General features: G+C 58.0%; 2 protein-coding genes across 4 annotated transcripts; one reads left to right on the top strand and one right to left on the bottom strand.

Moving 5' to 3' along the window:
• Nucleotides 1-3,208: 3,208 nt before the first annotated feature.
• Nucleotides 3,209-10,201, top strand: FKBP2 (FKBP prolyl isomerase 2). Of its 3 annotated transcripts, XM_075939066.1 has the most exons (8): nucleotides 3,244-3,363; nucleotides 3,887-3,935; nucleotides 4,364-4,403; nucleotides 4,818-4,986; nucleotides 5,260-5,372; nucleotides 9,014-9,060; nucleotides 9,634-9,669; nucleotides 10,017-10,201. In XM_075939066.1, the coding sequence occupies exons 1-8, from the start codon at nucleotides 3,259-3,261 to the stop codon at nucleotides 10,076-10,078; spliced, it is 621 nt and encodes a 206-aa protein (XP_075795181.1). In that variant the 5' UTR covers nucleotides 3,244-3,258; the 3' UTR covers nucleotides 10,079-10,201. The 3 variants fall into 3 exon arrangements, with proteins under 3 accessions (XP_075795182.1, XP_075795181.1, XP_075795184.1); XM_075939069.1 differs by lacking the exon at nucleotides 3,887-3,935 and having other exon boundaries at nucleotides 3,338-3,363; XM_075939067.1 differs by lacking the exons at nucleotides 3,887-3,935; nucleotides 4,364-4,403 and having other exon boundaries at nucleotides 3,209-3,363.
• Nucleotides 10,202-12,030: 1,829 nt separating this feature from the next.
• Nucleotides 12,031-15,888, bottom strand: PPP1R14B (protein phosphatase 1 regulatory inhibitor subunit 14B). The gene is made up of 4 exons (XM_006129648.2): nucleotides 14,821-15,888; nucleotides 13,531-13,614; nucleotides 12,873-12,905; nucleotides 12,031-12,417 (listed from the first exon to the last, which is right to left on the bottom strand). Exons 1-4 carry the CDS (start codon nucleotides 15,037-15,039, stop codon nucleotides 12,349-12,351), a joined length of 405 nt encoding a protein of 134 aa, XP_006129710.2. The 5' UTR covers nucleotides 15,040-15,888; the 3' UTR covers nucleotides 12,031-12,348.
• Nucleotides 15,889-16,214: the final 326 nt, after the last annotated feature.

Genomic DNA, 16,214 nt, shown 5'->3' with positions numbered 1-16,214 from the left:
AATATGCTGGTTGCTTCCCTCTATCAGATAGAGTCAGCAAGGGGCAGGGGAAGAGAAGGTACTTCAAAGTGGCAGTGCCACTTGAAGCTTGGGGCCAGATCCCAGACTCCATGTGGTGCTGCTGCTTTGAAATGTCACATGCAGCCCAGAGCCCGCTGGGGTGTCCCCAGGCTGCACGCGGCATTTCAAAGGGGCAGCGCTGCGTGGAGCCCGGGATGAGCTGGGGACTCCCCCGCTGACCCTGGGCTGTGAAACACCGTGGGAACCCGGCGTCAGGCTCCTCCCAGTGTTTCAAAACGGCAACTCTGCTTGGAGCCCAGGATCAGCAGGGGAATCCTCAGCTGATTCCAGGCTCTGTGCAGCATTGCCACTTTGAAATGCCGCAATGCCGCGAGGAGTCCTGTATCAGGTTCCTCATGGCATTTCAAAGTGGCAGCACCACGTGGAGCTCAGGATCAGCTGGGGTCCCCAAATGATACCAGGCTCCACGCAGCGCTTTCGCCCTTGAAGTGTAGCAACAGCCCCTAGAGATCACCCTATCGACTAATCGAATAGTCAATGCAAAATGCATCGACTGTTTGATTAGTCAGTCAGTTGATATTTAACATCCTTAGTCTAGTGATTAGAGCAGTGGGGGTCTGGGAGTTAATACATCAGGTTTACAGTTCTGCCTGTGCCACCTTGCCCTGTCCACCCCCATATGTGCCACTTGCCTAGCCTACCTCATCTGCACTGAGCTTCTCTAAGTGCTGAATGGCTCCTGTTTCTATGAGATATGTGGCTAATCCTGATTCCTACGGACTTGCACAGAGGGGGGAGGGCACCATCTCCACCCTGCCAGAGAAACTGAGGCACACAGGGGGAAGGATGGACCAAGTCTCACAAGGAGCTAGGGATAGACTCCAGGAGTTCTGACTCCTAGGCCCCCTGCTCTAACCACTCAATCTCACAGTGTAGCTCTGATCTCAATTCCAGCTGGATAAACTCCCAGGATTCAATGGCCTGTTAGGAGGGGATCTGAGGGCAAGCCTGTGACATCCTGCACATGCCATGGCCTCAGAGAGCCTGGGGTGGTGGGGGAAAGGCCTCTGGCAGATAAGGAACCACGCAGCCTGGCAGAGGGCCCATAGCTGAGCACTTGCTGCCAGTCCCTTATCAGTTCCCAGCTGTGGCCTCCTACTCTGGTGCATGTAAACTGGTAGTGCAGCCTTAACGCCAGAATCCCAAGGCAGGGGGCAGCTCCTGGATGCCAGGGTCTTACACCAGGCTAGAAACGTGCTGTTGCCCTGACCCGGGGCCTCAAGCCAGACTAAGGTTCTAAGCCAGACTGGGAGCAGGGCAGCCAAGATGCCAGGGTCCCAAGGCAGGGTGAGAAGGTGTGAGACAGATGCAGCAAGCGAGAGGAGGCAAGGCTGTTTGTTTGCCCTGCACCCGCTTGTTTGCCCTGCACCCGCTTGTTTGCCCTGCACCCGCTGCCTCCAGACTTTGCCCCCACCCAGAAGCTCCAGGAAATTGCAGGGGGAGGGGTGGAGGGTCGACTTTGATCCCAGAGGCACTAGGTGCAACCTCAGACATAAACACCCCGTAGCCCCTCTACGATCCCATGAGCAAGAGAACAGCAAAAGAGGTGGCACCATGCCCTGTAATGGGGAGCCAAGACTCCTGAGTTTTATCCTGATTCTGAGAGGGGAAGGGAGTCTAGTGGTTGGGGAGCCAGGACTCCTGGGTTCTAGCCAGGGTTCTGGGAGGGGTTGAAGACTGCCAGGGCACTGGGCTTCCCCCCACCCCCCACGGCTCCTGCCCAGCTGATTTCCATTCTGTCCGCACTTTGGTCCCAACTAGATCCCTCAGGAGAGTCAATATTTGGAGAGTCCTGTGGGGGGCTTGACTGGCTCCCCAAGCAGCCCCTCTCCCCCAGAGACACAACCTCTTCATTTTCCTGGTCAAGGCCAGTGGGGAAATGAGCCAGGCCCTATGCATGGGCACTGTGGCAGAGTGTATTCTATGCTAGGCAAGTGGGGATGCCCTGCAGCTGGCAAGGCAAAGAAATACAGGGCTACCCTCCACCTCAGAGGTGTATGTGCTTCTCAATTCTGACCCACAGCCCCCTGCTAACCCAGCACTGCCCTCCTACCACCAAAGCTCTGCTCATGCCCCTTGATCCTGACTCATAGCCCCTTGCTAACCCAGCCCTGGGCTCCCCCACCTACACATCACTCACATCATGAGGCAAGACCCAAGGGTAAGGGGGCTGGGGCTCGAGAACCTTATAGTCAGAAATAAAGAGAGTTAGGGTATCATGACCCAGATGCCAGAGTCTGAATTCAGGGTGCAGCCCAGACATCAGGATCTCCTGCAATACCCAGGGCCAGGGAAAGGTTGTATTTGGCTTACTTCAGATGTCACTACACTGTTTTGCAACTGGCCCATAGCCATGGCCAGAGACCTCAGATCTCATCTGATCACCCCATCTTCTAGACAGATACCTCCTGGGATTCTGGGAGGGAGCAGCACAACCCTGCAGGCCCCAACATAACAGGGTCAGAGCTGGATCTTATCCCCTTTGTGCCAGGAAACAGTGAAATAATGGGACCCCCCCATAAACCTCTTGCCCGCCTGTAATCACCCAGCCAGCCAATCCGTACTGTCTGGGCACTGAGTGATTAGCGCCAAGAGCTTCTCCCAAGCAGAGGCAACTCCTGATCCAGCCCTGTTACATCTGGACCCCCCTAGCAAGCTGGGCAGGCACCTGGCCCTGGAGAGGGAAGGCAACTTCCCTCCCACCAAGCCGGCTCCCTGCAGAGCTGTCATGGGGCACTGGCACCCCCTCGTGGGGATAATGGGCACGTCCAGGTGGGGAAGGTGCCAGTTCCCCAATGCCCAGGGACAGGCGAGTGGGGTGAGGGAGCTGGACAGATCCTGGGAGACACTGCTGGGTGCCAGGGCCCAGGGGTCACTAGCGATGGGCGCAGAGCGGAGAGGCTGGGCCAAGGCGGGGGCAAGGGGTGGAGGGAACCTCGCAGGGCTGGGGGTCAGAGACAGGCAAGGGGGGGGGTGTCACATGGGGCCAGAGGTCACAGAGCGGTCAAAGGGCCATATAAGGTTATCTGATGGCAGCGCGTGCCCCTGGGGTTAACCCCGCCCACGGCAGGAAGGCCCCGCCCCCCACGGATGCCATTTTGCGCCGCCAGCCAGCAGCCAGACGCTGAAGTGGAACTTGTCTCTGGTCACGTGACGTGGAGCGGCGATGTTCACGTGATGGAGAAGATGGCGGCCGCCAGAGCGGCTTCCGGGCCTGGCCAATCAGGAGTGGGAGCTGCCGGCGGCTGCGCAGAGGGGTTTGGAGCAGGGTCTGGCGAGGAGGTGAGAGCGGGGGGATGGGGGGCCCCGAGGGAGACCAGGGGCGGGGGGGTCCGGTAGGGGACGCGGGGCCCCAGGAGAGCGGGGGCCCGGCCAGAGGGGCGAGGGGCCCGGAGAGGGGCGGCCCAGCTGATGGGGAGCCCGGGGCGGTGGGGAACCAGGTGTCTGAGGGCGCAGGGAGGGGGGAGCCTCAGGGTCAGGAGGGAGTGAAGGAGGCCGAGCTGGGGGCTGTGGGGAGCCAGGAGCCAGTGGGGCCCAAGCGGGACCCGCCCCTGAGGAAAGGGCAGCAGAAGGTTCCGGTGGGGGGTGGCCAGGGAGAGGCGATCTGGATCCATAGGGAGTGGAGGCAGGGGGCCCCGTCGGGGGGGCAGAGCCCTGTTGAGGTCTGGGTGCCCCGCAGACATATCAAGGGCACCCCAGCAACTGGGGTGCCCCCCTGGGCTGCTCAGGGCAGGTGGGCATCGAGAGGAACCCATGATGGAGGAGGGGAGTGCTCCACGGATCCTGACCAAGTGTGGATCCCTAGGGAGAAGCCAGCTCCTGCTGGGGGGCCTGGAGACATCTGGGTGCACAAGGTGAGGGACCCAACAGGAGCTGGGGAGATGTGGGTTTGGGCTTGGGAGACCACAAAGAGTGAGGAGAACCAGGAGGAGGCCAGGGTGTGGACCCTCCAGAAAGCTGGGGACAGGAAAAGTGGGCAGGGAGAGGGGAGGCAGGAGGCACCGTAAGTGGGCACAAGCAATATGCATCACATGGGGCCTGATACTGGGGGGAACTGCAGACTCATACTGGCAGGGGAACAGATATCATTGGGGGGGTGGGAATGGGGAACGCAGACTGAGGCACACTGGAGGGTGGGAATGGGAATACACATGAGGAATTCACATTGGGGTAAATTAGAATAGAGGGTGCAGTTGGGGAGACGGTGGATTTAGGGAAACCCCACCATCCAGGAGATTCTCTGGCTGGCACACCAAAGGGCAATGGTGTCTGTTGCTGGTAGGGCAGGGAGCGGAGGAGAGGCTGCTTCAGTGGGAGGACAGGTAAGTAGGCGGCACAGAGACTCCCGGGGGGGATTCGGACGGATGGACTACGTGCCGCTGCATGCCTAGGGTAGGATCTGGATGGGTGGGTAGTGGTATGAAGGACCAGTGGAGGGCTTAAATTATTTATAGCATGTCACTGTGTGTTTGAGTTGGGGGAGCATGGGGTGTGCAGAGGATCTGTTCCCAGGAAATGGGATAACAATAGTTTCCTCTCTAGGGGATGCTGGCTCTGAGTTGGCCCCAGGGTGCAGGTACTGGCTAGCTCAAGGGGAGATAATGGGTTAGGGGGACTTTCCTCTATAGGAGGAGGCTGGCACCAATCCAGCTCTGGGGAGGGATGACTGGCTGGGCCTGCGGGCAAGTCTCTTGGTTTATCTGCACCAACTAGATTCTCTTTGCATGGTCTACCAGGATGCAGTCAAGCTGGGCCACAGCACTGCTCACACTCTGCCTGTGTATGCTCTGCCAGCCACTGCTGGGCACTGAAGGCAAGAAGAAGCTTCAGATAGGTGTCAAGAAACGGGTGGAGAACTGCCCCATCAAATCCCGCAAGGGAGATGTGCTGCACATGCATTATACCGTGAGTCCTGCCCTGTGATGGGGGATGGGTATATGGATGGGACAGTGCCAATAAGCTAGGGTCTGGAGGGGTCTGTGCACCAGCAGGCATGGGTGATGCCAGCTAGCCAGAGCCCGAGGTGTTGTTGCCAAGGAGAATTCTAGCTAACCAAAGCCCCTGTAGGAGGAGAAGCAGGGGACACAAATATTTACCAATAGCTCCTGGGGCAATGTTTGTGTTGGGAGTCTTTGGCTGGAGGCAGGCCCCACATCTCATCCTTCTTCTTTTCACCAGGGCAAGCTAGAAGATGGGACCGAGTTTGACAGCAGCATCCCACGTGACCAGCCCTTCATCTTCTCACTGGGGACGGGCCAGGTCATCAAGGGCTGGGACCAAGGCCTGCTTGGGTAAAACCGCACCCTGCAAGTTGGGGGAGGAGGTATTCAATAGGCTGTTCCCAAGTGAAGGATCCAAGTGTCCAGCTCATGGCCCAGCCCCCTTTAGTCTCTTTCAATATGTCACTTGGCCTCCCCCCTTCTTGCCCCGAGGACCCTTCACTGCTCCTGGCACTACACAGACAGGGCCAGGGGCAGCCCTGACCCCCACCACTGGTAGAGGGGGTGAACGGCTCCTGTTCTGAGCCTGGGCATGGATTTGCAGTGCGATCTGTGCCCAGTCTTTGCACAGTTCTGGAGCATCTGCTGGATTGTGCTGCCGTTAGAACCATCCCCTTTGGCAAAGTGTGAACCCTACCACTCTGAGACAGGGCCCTCAGGCTCTTTCTCTCTGTGGCTCCCCAGCTACTGCCTGGTGGACACTCCCTTCAGGGATTTGCAGTGATCCGGTGCAGCCTTTTCAGAACAGGTGGGTATTTGTTAGTCACTTTGCCTCCAGAGGCCATCTTAAAGTGGAAAACAAAGCGAGTCTACTGGCTCCTCTAGTCCAAAGGCTGGCGGCTTCCTGTCTCCCTACACCAAGTGTCTTCCTATAACGAGTGTTGGCAGCAGCTGATCTCAGCCCTCAGTTTCTTGGTACCCAGGTGCAGCCATGCTCTGTATGGGTCTCCTTTCTTGACTGGCCTATGGATGTAAGTGACTAGTTGATTATTCGATAAACAAATGCTTATTGGATAGTCGACAGGATAACCGACTAGTCACTTCTCTTCCCCCCCTTCCCCTTGCTGCCTCTATCTATTAGAAGCAGCAAGGCGTGTGGAAGAGAGGGGTACTTCAAAGTGGCAGCACCGCACAGAGCCCAGGGTCAGCTGCTCTGTGTGGAGCTGCCGCTTTGAAAGCCGCAGGGAACCCAGCGTCAGGCTCCTTGTGGCGCTTCAAAGTGGCAGCACCGCATGAAGCACAGGGTCAGTGGAGAAATCCCCAGCTGGCCCTGGTCTTCAGTACTTTTGCCTTTGAAGTGTAGCACCAGCCCTAGGGCTGGTGCTACACTTCAAAGGCGGAGGTGCCCTATCAACTAATGGAATAGTCGATGCAGAAATGCATCGACAATTCAATTAGTCAATTACCTGATACTTAACATCCTTAGTAGGAACTCAACTAGTCGCTTTACCTCCTTGCTGCCTCTGTCAGAGAGAGGCAGCAAGGGGGCAGAGCAGGAGCTGGCTTAAAAGCTGGTTTCCCCCCAGTACTGTCTTCATAGGGGGCAGAGAAGGCAGAGGGCAGCGGGGAAATGGCATGAACAGGGATTGAAACAGTCTTGCTCAGGTCAGTTTTGACTGCTGCTCCTCTGCTGTTGAAATGTACAAGAGCCACCTGTGGCTCTTGTACATTTCAAAGGGAGAGGCATAGCAGGATAACAGGTCTGTCCCCCCCCCCCCATTGACTAATTGAGTAGTTGATGGAAATTCCATCAGCTACTTGATTAGCTGATTAATTGAAATTTAGCATCCCTAGACTGGCAGTGGTGACTGACCAGCAGAGCTCTGTGTTTCTCCAGGGCTCCCTGCCTAGGGACAGTTTTTGACAATGCATCTGCCCCCATCTGGAGAGGCCCGCAGTAGTCAGGTCTCCCCTGCCCTCAAGGAGAAAGTATCCCCTTCTTGCCCAGGAATGGTAATCCCAAGTGGGTGGGAAAACCATGTGAACGATAGGACCACAATCTTCACGCTGCCCGTGCTTTCTGATCCTTAATTCTAACTTAGCTCCACCTGCCCTGTCTGCAGTGATCTTCCTGATGCTGCAAGCCATCCATCCATTGCTGGGGCTGTCCATTCTGCATGACTTCAGAGCAAAGAAACAAACAGCTTTCTCTCTTTGAGCATGATGCTGCTAATTTCCACTCTTGGTCGGCCGAGCTGTAAACAAAGCAGGAGTCCCGGCTCCCAGCCTCCTTTGCTCTAACCACTAGACACACTGACTATTAAGCTGTGCTGCTCCAGAAATGTTATTCAACTGTTAATGGCTATAGGCAGCCTGGTACCACACACTGTTCCATCCCTAGTAGTGGTTACACGTGGATACCTGGGTATATTTTTTTGCCCCGAGGGCGGGGTGAGGGCAGATACCTCACACAGACCAGTGAGCAGTGGCTCTGCTGACACTTCTCTCTTACCCACTATGATTCTCCTATGCATCTCTCCATTGGCTAATCTTAGTTTTGAAGCCTCTTGTTGTGGTTTGGGCTGTCCTGTTTGCTCTTGGAGCCAATAGTGGCTCAGGCGTGGACAAATTTATAACAGGAGCTGACTGAGAGGGAGCAATAAGCAGACAATGGATTCTCATGCAAGTAAGCCACTCTGAGCCAAGCAGCAGGGTTGAGGGGATTCCACACCTTCTGTGGGGTGGTCAGGTGCCCCAAAACCTATCCACTGGGTGAAGGGGGATGTACAATGGTTGGAGTGGCTTAAATTGCAGATTCTCTGAGTGGCTCCTGCTGTGATGGTAAGAGAAACAGGCCCACCCTCCCCTCCGCCTATGGCTTCAGGAGCTCTGGTTCCATTTACTGTATGGGTAGGTCACTCAGTTTCTCCATCTGTGGTGGGGATAATAGCTCTGCCCTGCCTCAGACCTATGCTGAGGATTGAGGTGCCCAGCCCTGGTAAGGATGGGACCTGAGCGGTGCTGAAGATAGGTCTGGAGCTGACTCTGCCCTGCACAGTCATCTGTCCTAAGACCACTCTGGCCTGACCTGTCACAGGACTGATGCTGAGCAGTTGGAACAGCCTGTTTTGATTTGCTAATTGCCATGGTGGGGAACCCACCACATCTTGGGAAAGCAGATTCTGGATTTAGAGGCCAGAGTGTAGCCATTACCCCACATACCAGCCATCCTTCACCTGGAGCGGCAGCCAGATTCCAGCCCCTTTACCTTCAGATCTTGCCAAAGCCTCTGGTGTTTGAGGTACAATGGAGGTGGTTGAACTCTGCCAGGTTTCAGCACTTGTGATGTGTATGTGCTGCTAAATACCTGCTTTTTGTGTAAGGGGAATTAGCCAGCTCTCTGTGCCAGCAGAGGGTTTCCAGCTGTGGCACCTGGGAGAGGCTGTGGTACTGGAAGGTAAATAGTCCATTGACAACTTTGGCCTCAGATGTTAAGCAAGTGGACAATATCAACTCTGCACAATCAGTGGCAGAGGCCCCCAAGCACTTGGCCCCTGTGGAGTGGGGTTATCTGCCATTGCACTGAGAGAGGCCGCAGGGGAGGGGGGTTTCCCCAGGCTCCATAGAGTGAGTCAGTGGTTGGGCCAGGAGTGGAATTCAGGAGCCCTGCCTCCCAGCCCCCTGCTCTAGCCCACGAGACCCATTCTCCCACAGCCAGGGACAGGAATCCTGACTTTCATTCCCACTCCCCCCCCCCCCCATCTCTGCCCTAGCCCCAGAGCTAGAGGTAGAACCCAGGAGTCTTGCCTCTCAGCCATATCCTTTTGCCCCGTGGGAAGGCCCTGAGTGGTGGGGTAGCAGGGGCAAGGCTTGCTGCTGCTGGAGCTACAATAAGTGTATGAGCCTGTCCTTGCTTCCTAAAAAGGGGCTTTGAGGGGATTGAGAGGTCTGGTGCTATTCACTCACCAAGTCTCACTGCTGTCTCCTTTCAGAATGTGTGAGGGTGAGAAGAGGAAACTGGTGATTCCCTCCGAACTGGGTAGGTAGCCAGGGATTGGACTGACCCATCCTGCAGGGGGAATGGGGTTCAAAGCCTTTCTCCTCTTGGGGGCACTAGCTCTGATCCAGGCCTAGCAGGCAGTGATCAGTGATCATGTTTGGATCTCCGTCATTTTCCATGTTGTGCTAAAGTCACCTGCCCGGAATCACTGCTAGAGGGGGCTGCGGGCTGGGATGGAGCAGCATCAAGAGAGCAGTGAGAGGGGAAACCTGGGGCTAGTATAGCAGGAGCTGTGGGTGGGGATTGAGGGGCACTGGCCGAGCTGTAGGATACGAGGCCAGGGCTGGGCTAGCAGGGGGCTGTGGGCCAGGACTGAGGCATCAGGATGCCCATCCCGAGGCCCAGTCCCTTGGAAGGCAGATGTGAGGGGTGTTTTGGGTACCGAAGAGACCCATTTCAGGGAGGGTGTTCTTTGTGCCAGTCTTGCCTCTTTCCCATTGCTCAATCCCTGCCCAAACCTCCCCTCGCCCCAGGAACTGGTGTTCCCCCCTCCCACATTGGGCTGTGGGGGTGGAAGTGTTCCTTGCTTTAATTTTTCTCTTTCTCCCCAAGGCTATGGGGACCGAGGGGCTCCACCCAAGATTCCAGGTAAGGCCACTGTGCCCCCCCGTGCTTGGTCCCAGCCTGTCCCTCCGGTGTAGCAGAGCTATTTGTATGAACTGCCAGCACCTCAGTCACTTGCTGGGGCAGCCCCTGAGCAACAGGGTCCCTATTTCCTAATCACAAATTGGGGGAAGCCCCTCCTCATCCAGCCATTAGGCTGCGATGTACTCCCTGCCTCCCCCTCAGCGTCTTCACGTCCCCGCTGGAATGGTGGGGGGGGGGGGGGGGGTCCCTCCTCTGTTTGTCTGGTCCTTGGGGCACCCCTGCTCAGGTTGGGAAGGAGAGGGCAGGGTTGCCATGGCGCCCCTTGACTTTGCCCTGCCCCCCTCCAGGTGGCGCAACGCTGATCTTCGAGGTGGAGCTACTGAAGATTGAGCGGCGGCCGGAGCTGTAGGCGGGTAGCATTGGCTGGGAGCGGGGGCGGTCCTGGCTAGGCAAGGGTGGGGTGCACAGTCACACAGAGGGCAAAGGGGTGTTTAAAAAACGTGGAAGATCAATAATAAAAGCACAGAGTGGAGCTGCCTGGTATGTGGGGGAGGGGTATTGGCAGGAGGGAGGTCCCTGGAGAGCAAGGCACGGGCAGCGCAAGCCCTGAGCAAAGGAAATGGAGAGCTGGGGCTCCGGAGAGCAGGCTCAGAGGGATGTGGGGGCTTGTTGGGGCAGGGAGTCCAGGTTTCTGGGTTTTCTCCCTGGCTCAGGGCAGTTGCCTCAGGCTGTGAACTGTCCTGCTATGGAGCAGTGCTTCCTGCCTTCACCACATGATGACGCCTGGTATCTGGCAAGAGGTGGCTGTGTGGCAGCCTGCCTGCTTGTGACCCGCTTTCCCAGGCAGACAAGGGAGGGGCCACTTGCTGAGCCTGGCACAGACTAGGCAGGGCAGGAGGGAGGCCTTGGGCACTGGCCTGGCTGGGAAGAGGAGCTGGGAGCAGGCTTGGACCCACTGCAGGCCAGCTTCAAAGGCAGAGCAAGCGGCACGTGGGAAACCAGCAGCAGTGACTCAGCCTGCTCCCAGATCCACCCTGTGAGACAGCAGCTGCACCCTGTGCTCATGAGTGCCCTGCAGCAGCAGCTGGGGGCAGGAGGGCTTGTAGGGCAGGGTAGCAGGGACGATGGGTTGGGAGGGCACTGGGCTAGCTGGGGCTAGAAGGGGACATAGGGGAGGATAGCAATGGCTGAATCAGAAGTGAAGGGGACTGGCTGAGCTCGGTAAAAGGGGACCCTAAGTGGGGTAGCGAGGGACTGGCAGAACTGGTGGGGTGCCCAGGGAGAGGCGGGAGGGGCAGCGCCTGGTCTGTGCCAGTCCCATCTGAGCAGCCCCATGCTACATTACCTGGCAGGGTGGAATGAGGAGCCAGCTAGGTTGCTGCTGGGGGGCAGAGAGCCAGGCTGGGTTGGGCTGGAGGCCACCAGCATAATGGGGTGCTGGCCCTGGCCCCATCCTGACAGCCCCAGCCGCCTGCTGACTTCAGGCCAGAAGCATGAAGTGCGGCTGCTGCCCGATTTGTTCCAGGAGCAAGCGACATTCTTTCCATGCTGAGCTCAGCCCTGCCACATGTGGGGGAGGGGAGGCACTCAGCCTGGCCTGGATGGGGCCTAACCAGGCTCCTGGGGCATGAATTCTCTTCCCCACCCCACCCCCCAGCACAGCCAGCCTGTTGCCAGCACTGGGACCCATCTCACCACCCTTGTTGCCACAGCAGCTGCCTCCCCTTGGGGAAAGAAGGCCTTGGGAGTGCAGAGCTGGCAGGGAGTGCAGAGCTGGCAGCCACTGCATGCAGGGGAGAAGGGCTGCTCTGGGGTTGGAGGGGGCGCTGTTGCCCATTAGCCAATCTCCTGCGTGAGGTTCAGTTGGTCGGTCTTCTGCCTGTTTTCCCCTGTGATTTACAGGTGGAGGGGACTTGCCTTAGTGCCAGTGTCCCTCCCAATCCTACTGATTAGCCACAACTAGGTAGGCCTGAGATTTCCCCCTCCACACCCCACTTGGCATCAGTTCAAACTCCAGGCCTGTCCCCAGCTGGGCAAATGGGGCCCAGTTTGGGCATGCCTCTCATTCCCTTATTCTGGTAGGGGGAAATGAAGGATGCTTGAGAAGCAGGAGTGGCTGCAGACCCCCTCACTAGAAGCCTTGCTGATTCCCATCCACCCTCCATCTCACCTAGTGTCCCCTTCAGCCACCTCCTACCCACGGTGGGATGTGTCCCCCACACAACAGTGCCCACTTGCACCAGTGTGTGCCACCCTCTGCCCCCCATTTCCTTCCTGCAAGAGTTCCCCCATTGGTCCTGCACCCCCCACAAATTGCTTACTATGTACGCCTCCATTAGTAACCCCCACTGCAGCCCCCAATCTCAAACCATCTTTTATTAAATTCATATAAAAACATAACAGAAAATTCATTTAATAATTAAAAACCTCAAAAAAAATCCTAAAAAAAATCATAACCTCCCCCAGAGACTCCCCACTACCAAAAACAGAGGAGGCTCAAGTGGGGGTATTGCTAAGGAGTTGTCCAGCTGGCTAGTGATTATCAATGCACTGGGGAGCTTCTGGAGGCCCCTTCTACATCCTCAGATTTCAGAGAAGGGATTCCCCCACCCCAGCCTGTGCCATTGGTTGCTTTCCCTCCTTTCCTCCCCCTTCAGCTGGGTCTAAGGACCGGATGGATCATTTCTTCTGGGGGGTGCTGAGCTTCTGCATGCCCCGGATCTTGTCAAGCAGGTCACCCACAAAAGCCTGACATGGGGAAAAACAAGGGTTATGGGGTGCAGTAGTGAAATGCCCTTTTCCTTTTTGCTAGAATCCAGGAGTCTTCCCACCCCCTCACCTACCTGGCCCTGCCGTAACCCCCTAGACAGATGCTCTCCCCTCAGACACGCACAGGACATACTCCCAGACTGGTTCTTCTCCCCAGTTACCCAGAATCCTCTAAGGATACAGCCCCTACCCAGCAGTAGTTTCAGGAGGCCTCAGAAATCAGCTCTGGAGAGGAAACCCCCAAATGACAGGTGTCAGGGGTGGGGAACTGGAGAGGGAAGAACAGCTGCTAACACACACACACACACACACACACCCCTCCATTGAGCACAACAACTGCTGAAAGCCATCTATCCCCTCCTCCCTCCCCATTGACAGAGGCAGGGCCCAGTGTTCTGGCTCCTGTGCCTGATGGAGTGGGACCTGGCACTCACCTCAGTGGGTTTGTAACAGTCAACCAGGAGCTCCTGGGGAAGGAAAAGAGGGGGGGGTCAGGGCTTGGCGAGGCCTCTTGGGCCTGATACACCCCTTCTCTGGGCCCTGTTGCCATCCCCAGCATAACAGTCTTGCAGTGCAGCTACCTTGCCCCTGCCTTTCTGCCCCATAGCCTGGTGCACCATCTCCCCACCTCAACTTATATCCCCCTCCTTTGTAGCTCCCAGCCCAGCTTCCTCCCCTGCCTGGTCCCTATGACTCCCAAGACTTTACCACCACCCTCCCTTTGGGTTCCCCACCCTTTCTGACTGCGTAATGCCCAGTCCTGTGACCTAATCTCTCCCCCCCTCAACAAGCTGGCATGTGCCACCTCATCCCATGGGTGGCAAATACAGGCCCCTCCCTACAGCCAAGCCAGTGCTGTCCCCCATTCTGCCCCCATCAAGCTGGCTACTATCCCCCACAGCCTGGTGCTCTGCTTCTCCAACCCTTTCCCTCAAGCCTGGCACTACACACCACCGTCATCTCAGGTACCTCACTAGTCCCAGCCCCATCCTGCTCTCCTCTCCTTGGACTCCCAGCTGAGCCCCACACCAGCCCCGGGGTGTGGGGCTCTGTGTCTGTTGGTAGGGGGACCCTGCTGTACCGCCTCCCTACCTTCACCCTGGCTCCCCGGGCCTCATCGCTGCCCATGTCCAGCAGCTCATCTACATCAATCTCCAGCTCTGGGATCTCCTCTTCCTGGGGAAGGGATGGAAATAATGGGGGAGGGTTAATGCACTGGGGTAGCTAAGAACCAGGTGGCTCCCACCTTGGTGTGAGTCAGAGCACTGCATGCTGGGAATAGTCACACCTACCCCCATCACCCAGCCCCCGCTAACACTGGGAATAAGGGGGTGAGGTGAGGGATTAGTTGGAAGAATTTTAGCAGCATAACAGGAATGGCCTAATCAGGTCACCCGCCACTCCAGAGCCAGAATCACCCCCCATCAGTTCCCTGGCTCAGTAAAGTCTGGAGTTGGGCGCCTCCCCCCCAGGGGGCCATGGCAGGCACCAGTCTAAGCAATAGGCGTCTGCTCCCAAGCAGCTTCAGCTTCTTACAGCCCCATTAGCCGTCTCAGAGACACGCTCCACATGGTGCATCTGGCCCTGTGCAAACAGCCCTGGCGCCTCCCCCCGAGGTGGCTGCACCTCAGCTCCTGGGCGGGAGCCCTGCGTGGGCCCCTCCCCCCGGCGCTGTGTGTGCAATCGGGAGTCACCAGAATCCAGACGGAGATTTGGAAACAGGAAGCTTAGTCAGCGGGAATCCAGGGAGGAGTCAAGCGCCCTCCCCCCACTTGCCCCACCCCTTGTTCTCGGGGGGGGGGGGGGGGCGCCAACGTACACTAGCCGGTGCCCCCGTGGGGGGATTCCCCCACCAGCCAAAGCTGATTAACGCCAGCAACCCCCACCAAACGGCCGGGACCCCGAACCAAGGGGCGGGGGTAATTCGCCTTCCCATAGGCAATTCAGGAATTAACCCTTTAGGCTCCATCCGGCCCCAGAGTAGAAACGAGGGCGGGGTTTCCAGGCTGCGCGTCTCCCCCCACTCCATCGGCTGAGACTTTAACGCGATTACAGCCAGCAAAGGAAATCCTTGGAACTAAGCAGCGTGAGAAACCTTGAGCCACCTCCCCCACGGGAGTGTGTTTAGCCGCTGTCCCATCCTGCCCCAAATCCGCCGGCCAGAGGGCAAAGCCTGGGGCGGGTTGTGGCTGGTACTTAAGGGGAGCACGAATCCCAGGGGGTCCCAGTCATGTGCCCGGGCGAGGCCCTCTGGCGCCCGGCTCTTGGGAGGGGTGTTCCCGAGTATGGATGCGGGGCCACCATGGTGGTTATAGGGAAATTGGGGGGTCGGAGGTCCTTGGCAATCAGAGATGGGCTGTTCCTGGGCTGGGGGCAGGGTACCTGGCAGTCGTACAGCTGCGTGAGCTGCTCTAGGATCCACTCCTCCAGGTTGAGCCGCTTGCGAAGCTCCTTGCGATCGTATTTCACCGTGACCTTCCCCTGGCGCCGGCCCGGCCCCTCCTCCTCCTCCTGGCCCGGCTCCCCCGGGGGGTTCTGGAAATATACTCGGGGGCCTGTGGCCCCCGCCGGGCCGCTCTCTGGGCTGCAAGGCGCTGCCATCCGCCGGGCCGGGGACCCGAACCGGGTCAGAACCGGCTACTGCTGCCCCCCGAAGCGTGGATTCAGAACTTCCTGCTGATACTGGGACTTGCTTTCCGCTGAAACCGGCTGATGCTACCTCTGCCCAGACTAGAACCCGGCCCACGTGGGTCCAGCACCGACACCGCCTTCTGCTGCCGATACCGAGATGTAAGCAAGTTCGAACCGGATCCCCCTTCTGCTATTATGGGCTCGGGGTTCTGCCTCCAAGGAACCAGGGCCACATACAGTCTGGGCCAGATCCTCCTAGGTATGGGAACAGAACCAGCACCGTCTTAAGCCCACTATAGGTGCTGGATCGAGATTTACTTCTTGTCTACACCGAATCAGAACCAACCCCACGTCCGTCCTGCCTCTTCTGGGACCACGTGCACACTGAACCGGGACGATCGTCCTCTCTGGACCCTAATTCGCTTCTTGCTGGAACCTAGTGGAATCGGAACCGGGTCGTGGTACTGTCTGGGTCCGAACTGGGTCCAGATCTGCTCCTCTTCCTGATGTTTCCGAACCAGGGGTGGAGATCAACCCGAATATGGAAAAGCTCGGTCTTTTCCCGCCGATGCCGGATTCCGGATCTGCCCCTGGAGCTGCCGTCTCGGGGTCTTCCAAGGCCCAGTTACTGGTACCGACTCCGGCCGGCGCTGTCCTGGGTGCTGCTGCCGGGGCCTCCGGTATTTACTTACCCTGCAGCCACACCCGGCAGTACCGGTTCCTCTCCCCCCTTGCTCCCAGCTCCGGTTCGGTTCCGATCCGCTCCCCCCGACGGCCCCTTTGTCCCGCTGCTGCCGCTATCGCTCGCTCCTCGCCTCCCTCTCCCGCCCCCTCCCCGCCCCCTTAAAGGGGCCGCGTGTCTGTCTGTCTGTCTCCTCCCCTCGTCCTTCTGTCCGTCAACACCCTCCTCACTAGAGGAGAAGACAGGTCAAAGCTGCGATCCCGACCCACTCCAGCGTCTCTCTGTCAGTCCGCGTCCCGACCCCCGGCGCCCTGTATCTGCCTGACGGTCCGTCACCCCCTCAGGGGCAGGAGTGAAGTGAGGGTACTTCCCCTCAACACAGCTACTTTCTGTTCCATCCAGGGTGTGTCCCCCCCAATTCCCTCCCCCCCGTTGTGTCCTCCGTCAACCCTCTCCATGGGAC

Source organism: Pelodiscus sinensis, chromosome 11 (genome assembly GCF_049634645.1).
Source record: "Pelodiscus sinensis isolate JC-2024 chromosome 11, ASM4963464v1, whole genome shotgun sequence".
Lineage (NCBI taxonomy): Eukaryota > Metazoa > Chordata > Testudines > Trionychidae > Pelodiscus > Pelodiscus sinensis.
This window is presented reverse-complemented; position numbering and strand designations above follow the sequence as displayed.

Excerpts from the sequence above, each read along its gene's own strand:
- PPP1R14B (XM_006129648.2), bottom strand. The coding sequence starts at position 15,039 with ATGGCAGCGCCTTGCAGCCCAGAGAGCGGCCCGGCGGGGGCCACAGGC. Across the intron at positions 12,906-13,530 it reads CCCGGGGAGCCAGGGTGAAG|GAGCTCCTGGTTGACTGTTA; the intron begins GTAGGGAGGCGG and ends TTCCTTCCCCAG. Across the intron at positions 12,418-12,872 it reads ACTGTTACAAACCCACTGAG|GCTTTTGTGGGTGACCTGCT; the intron begins GTGAGTGCCAGG and ends TCCCCATGTCAG.
- FKBP2 (XM_075939066.1), top strand. The coding sequence starts at position 3,259 with ATGGAGAAGATGGCGGCCGCCAGAGCGGCTTCCGGGCCTGGCCAATCA. Across the intron at positions 3,364-3,886 it reads GAGCAGGGTCTGGCGAGGAG|GGAGAAGCCAGCTCCTGCTG; the intron begins GTGAGAGCGGGG and ends GTGGATCCCTAG. Across the intron at positions 4,987-5,259 it reads TGCTGCACATGCATTATACC|GGCAAGCTAGAAGATGGGAC; the intron begins GTGAGTCCTGCC and ends TCTTTTCACCAG.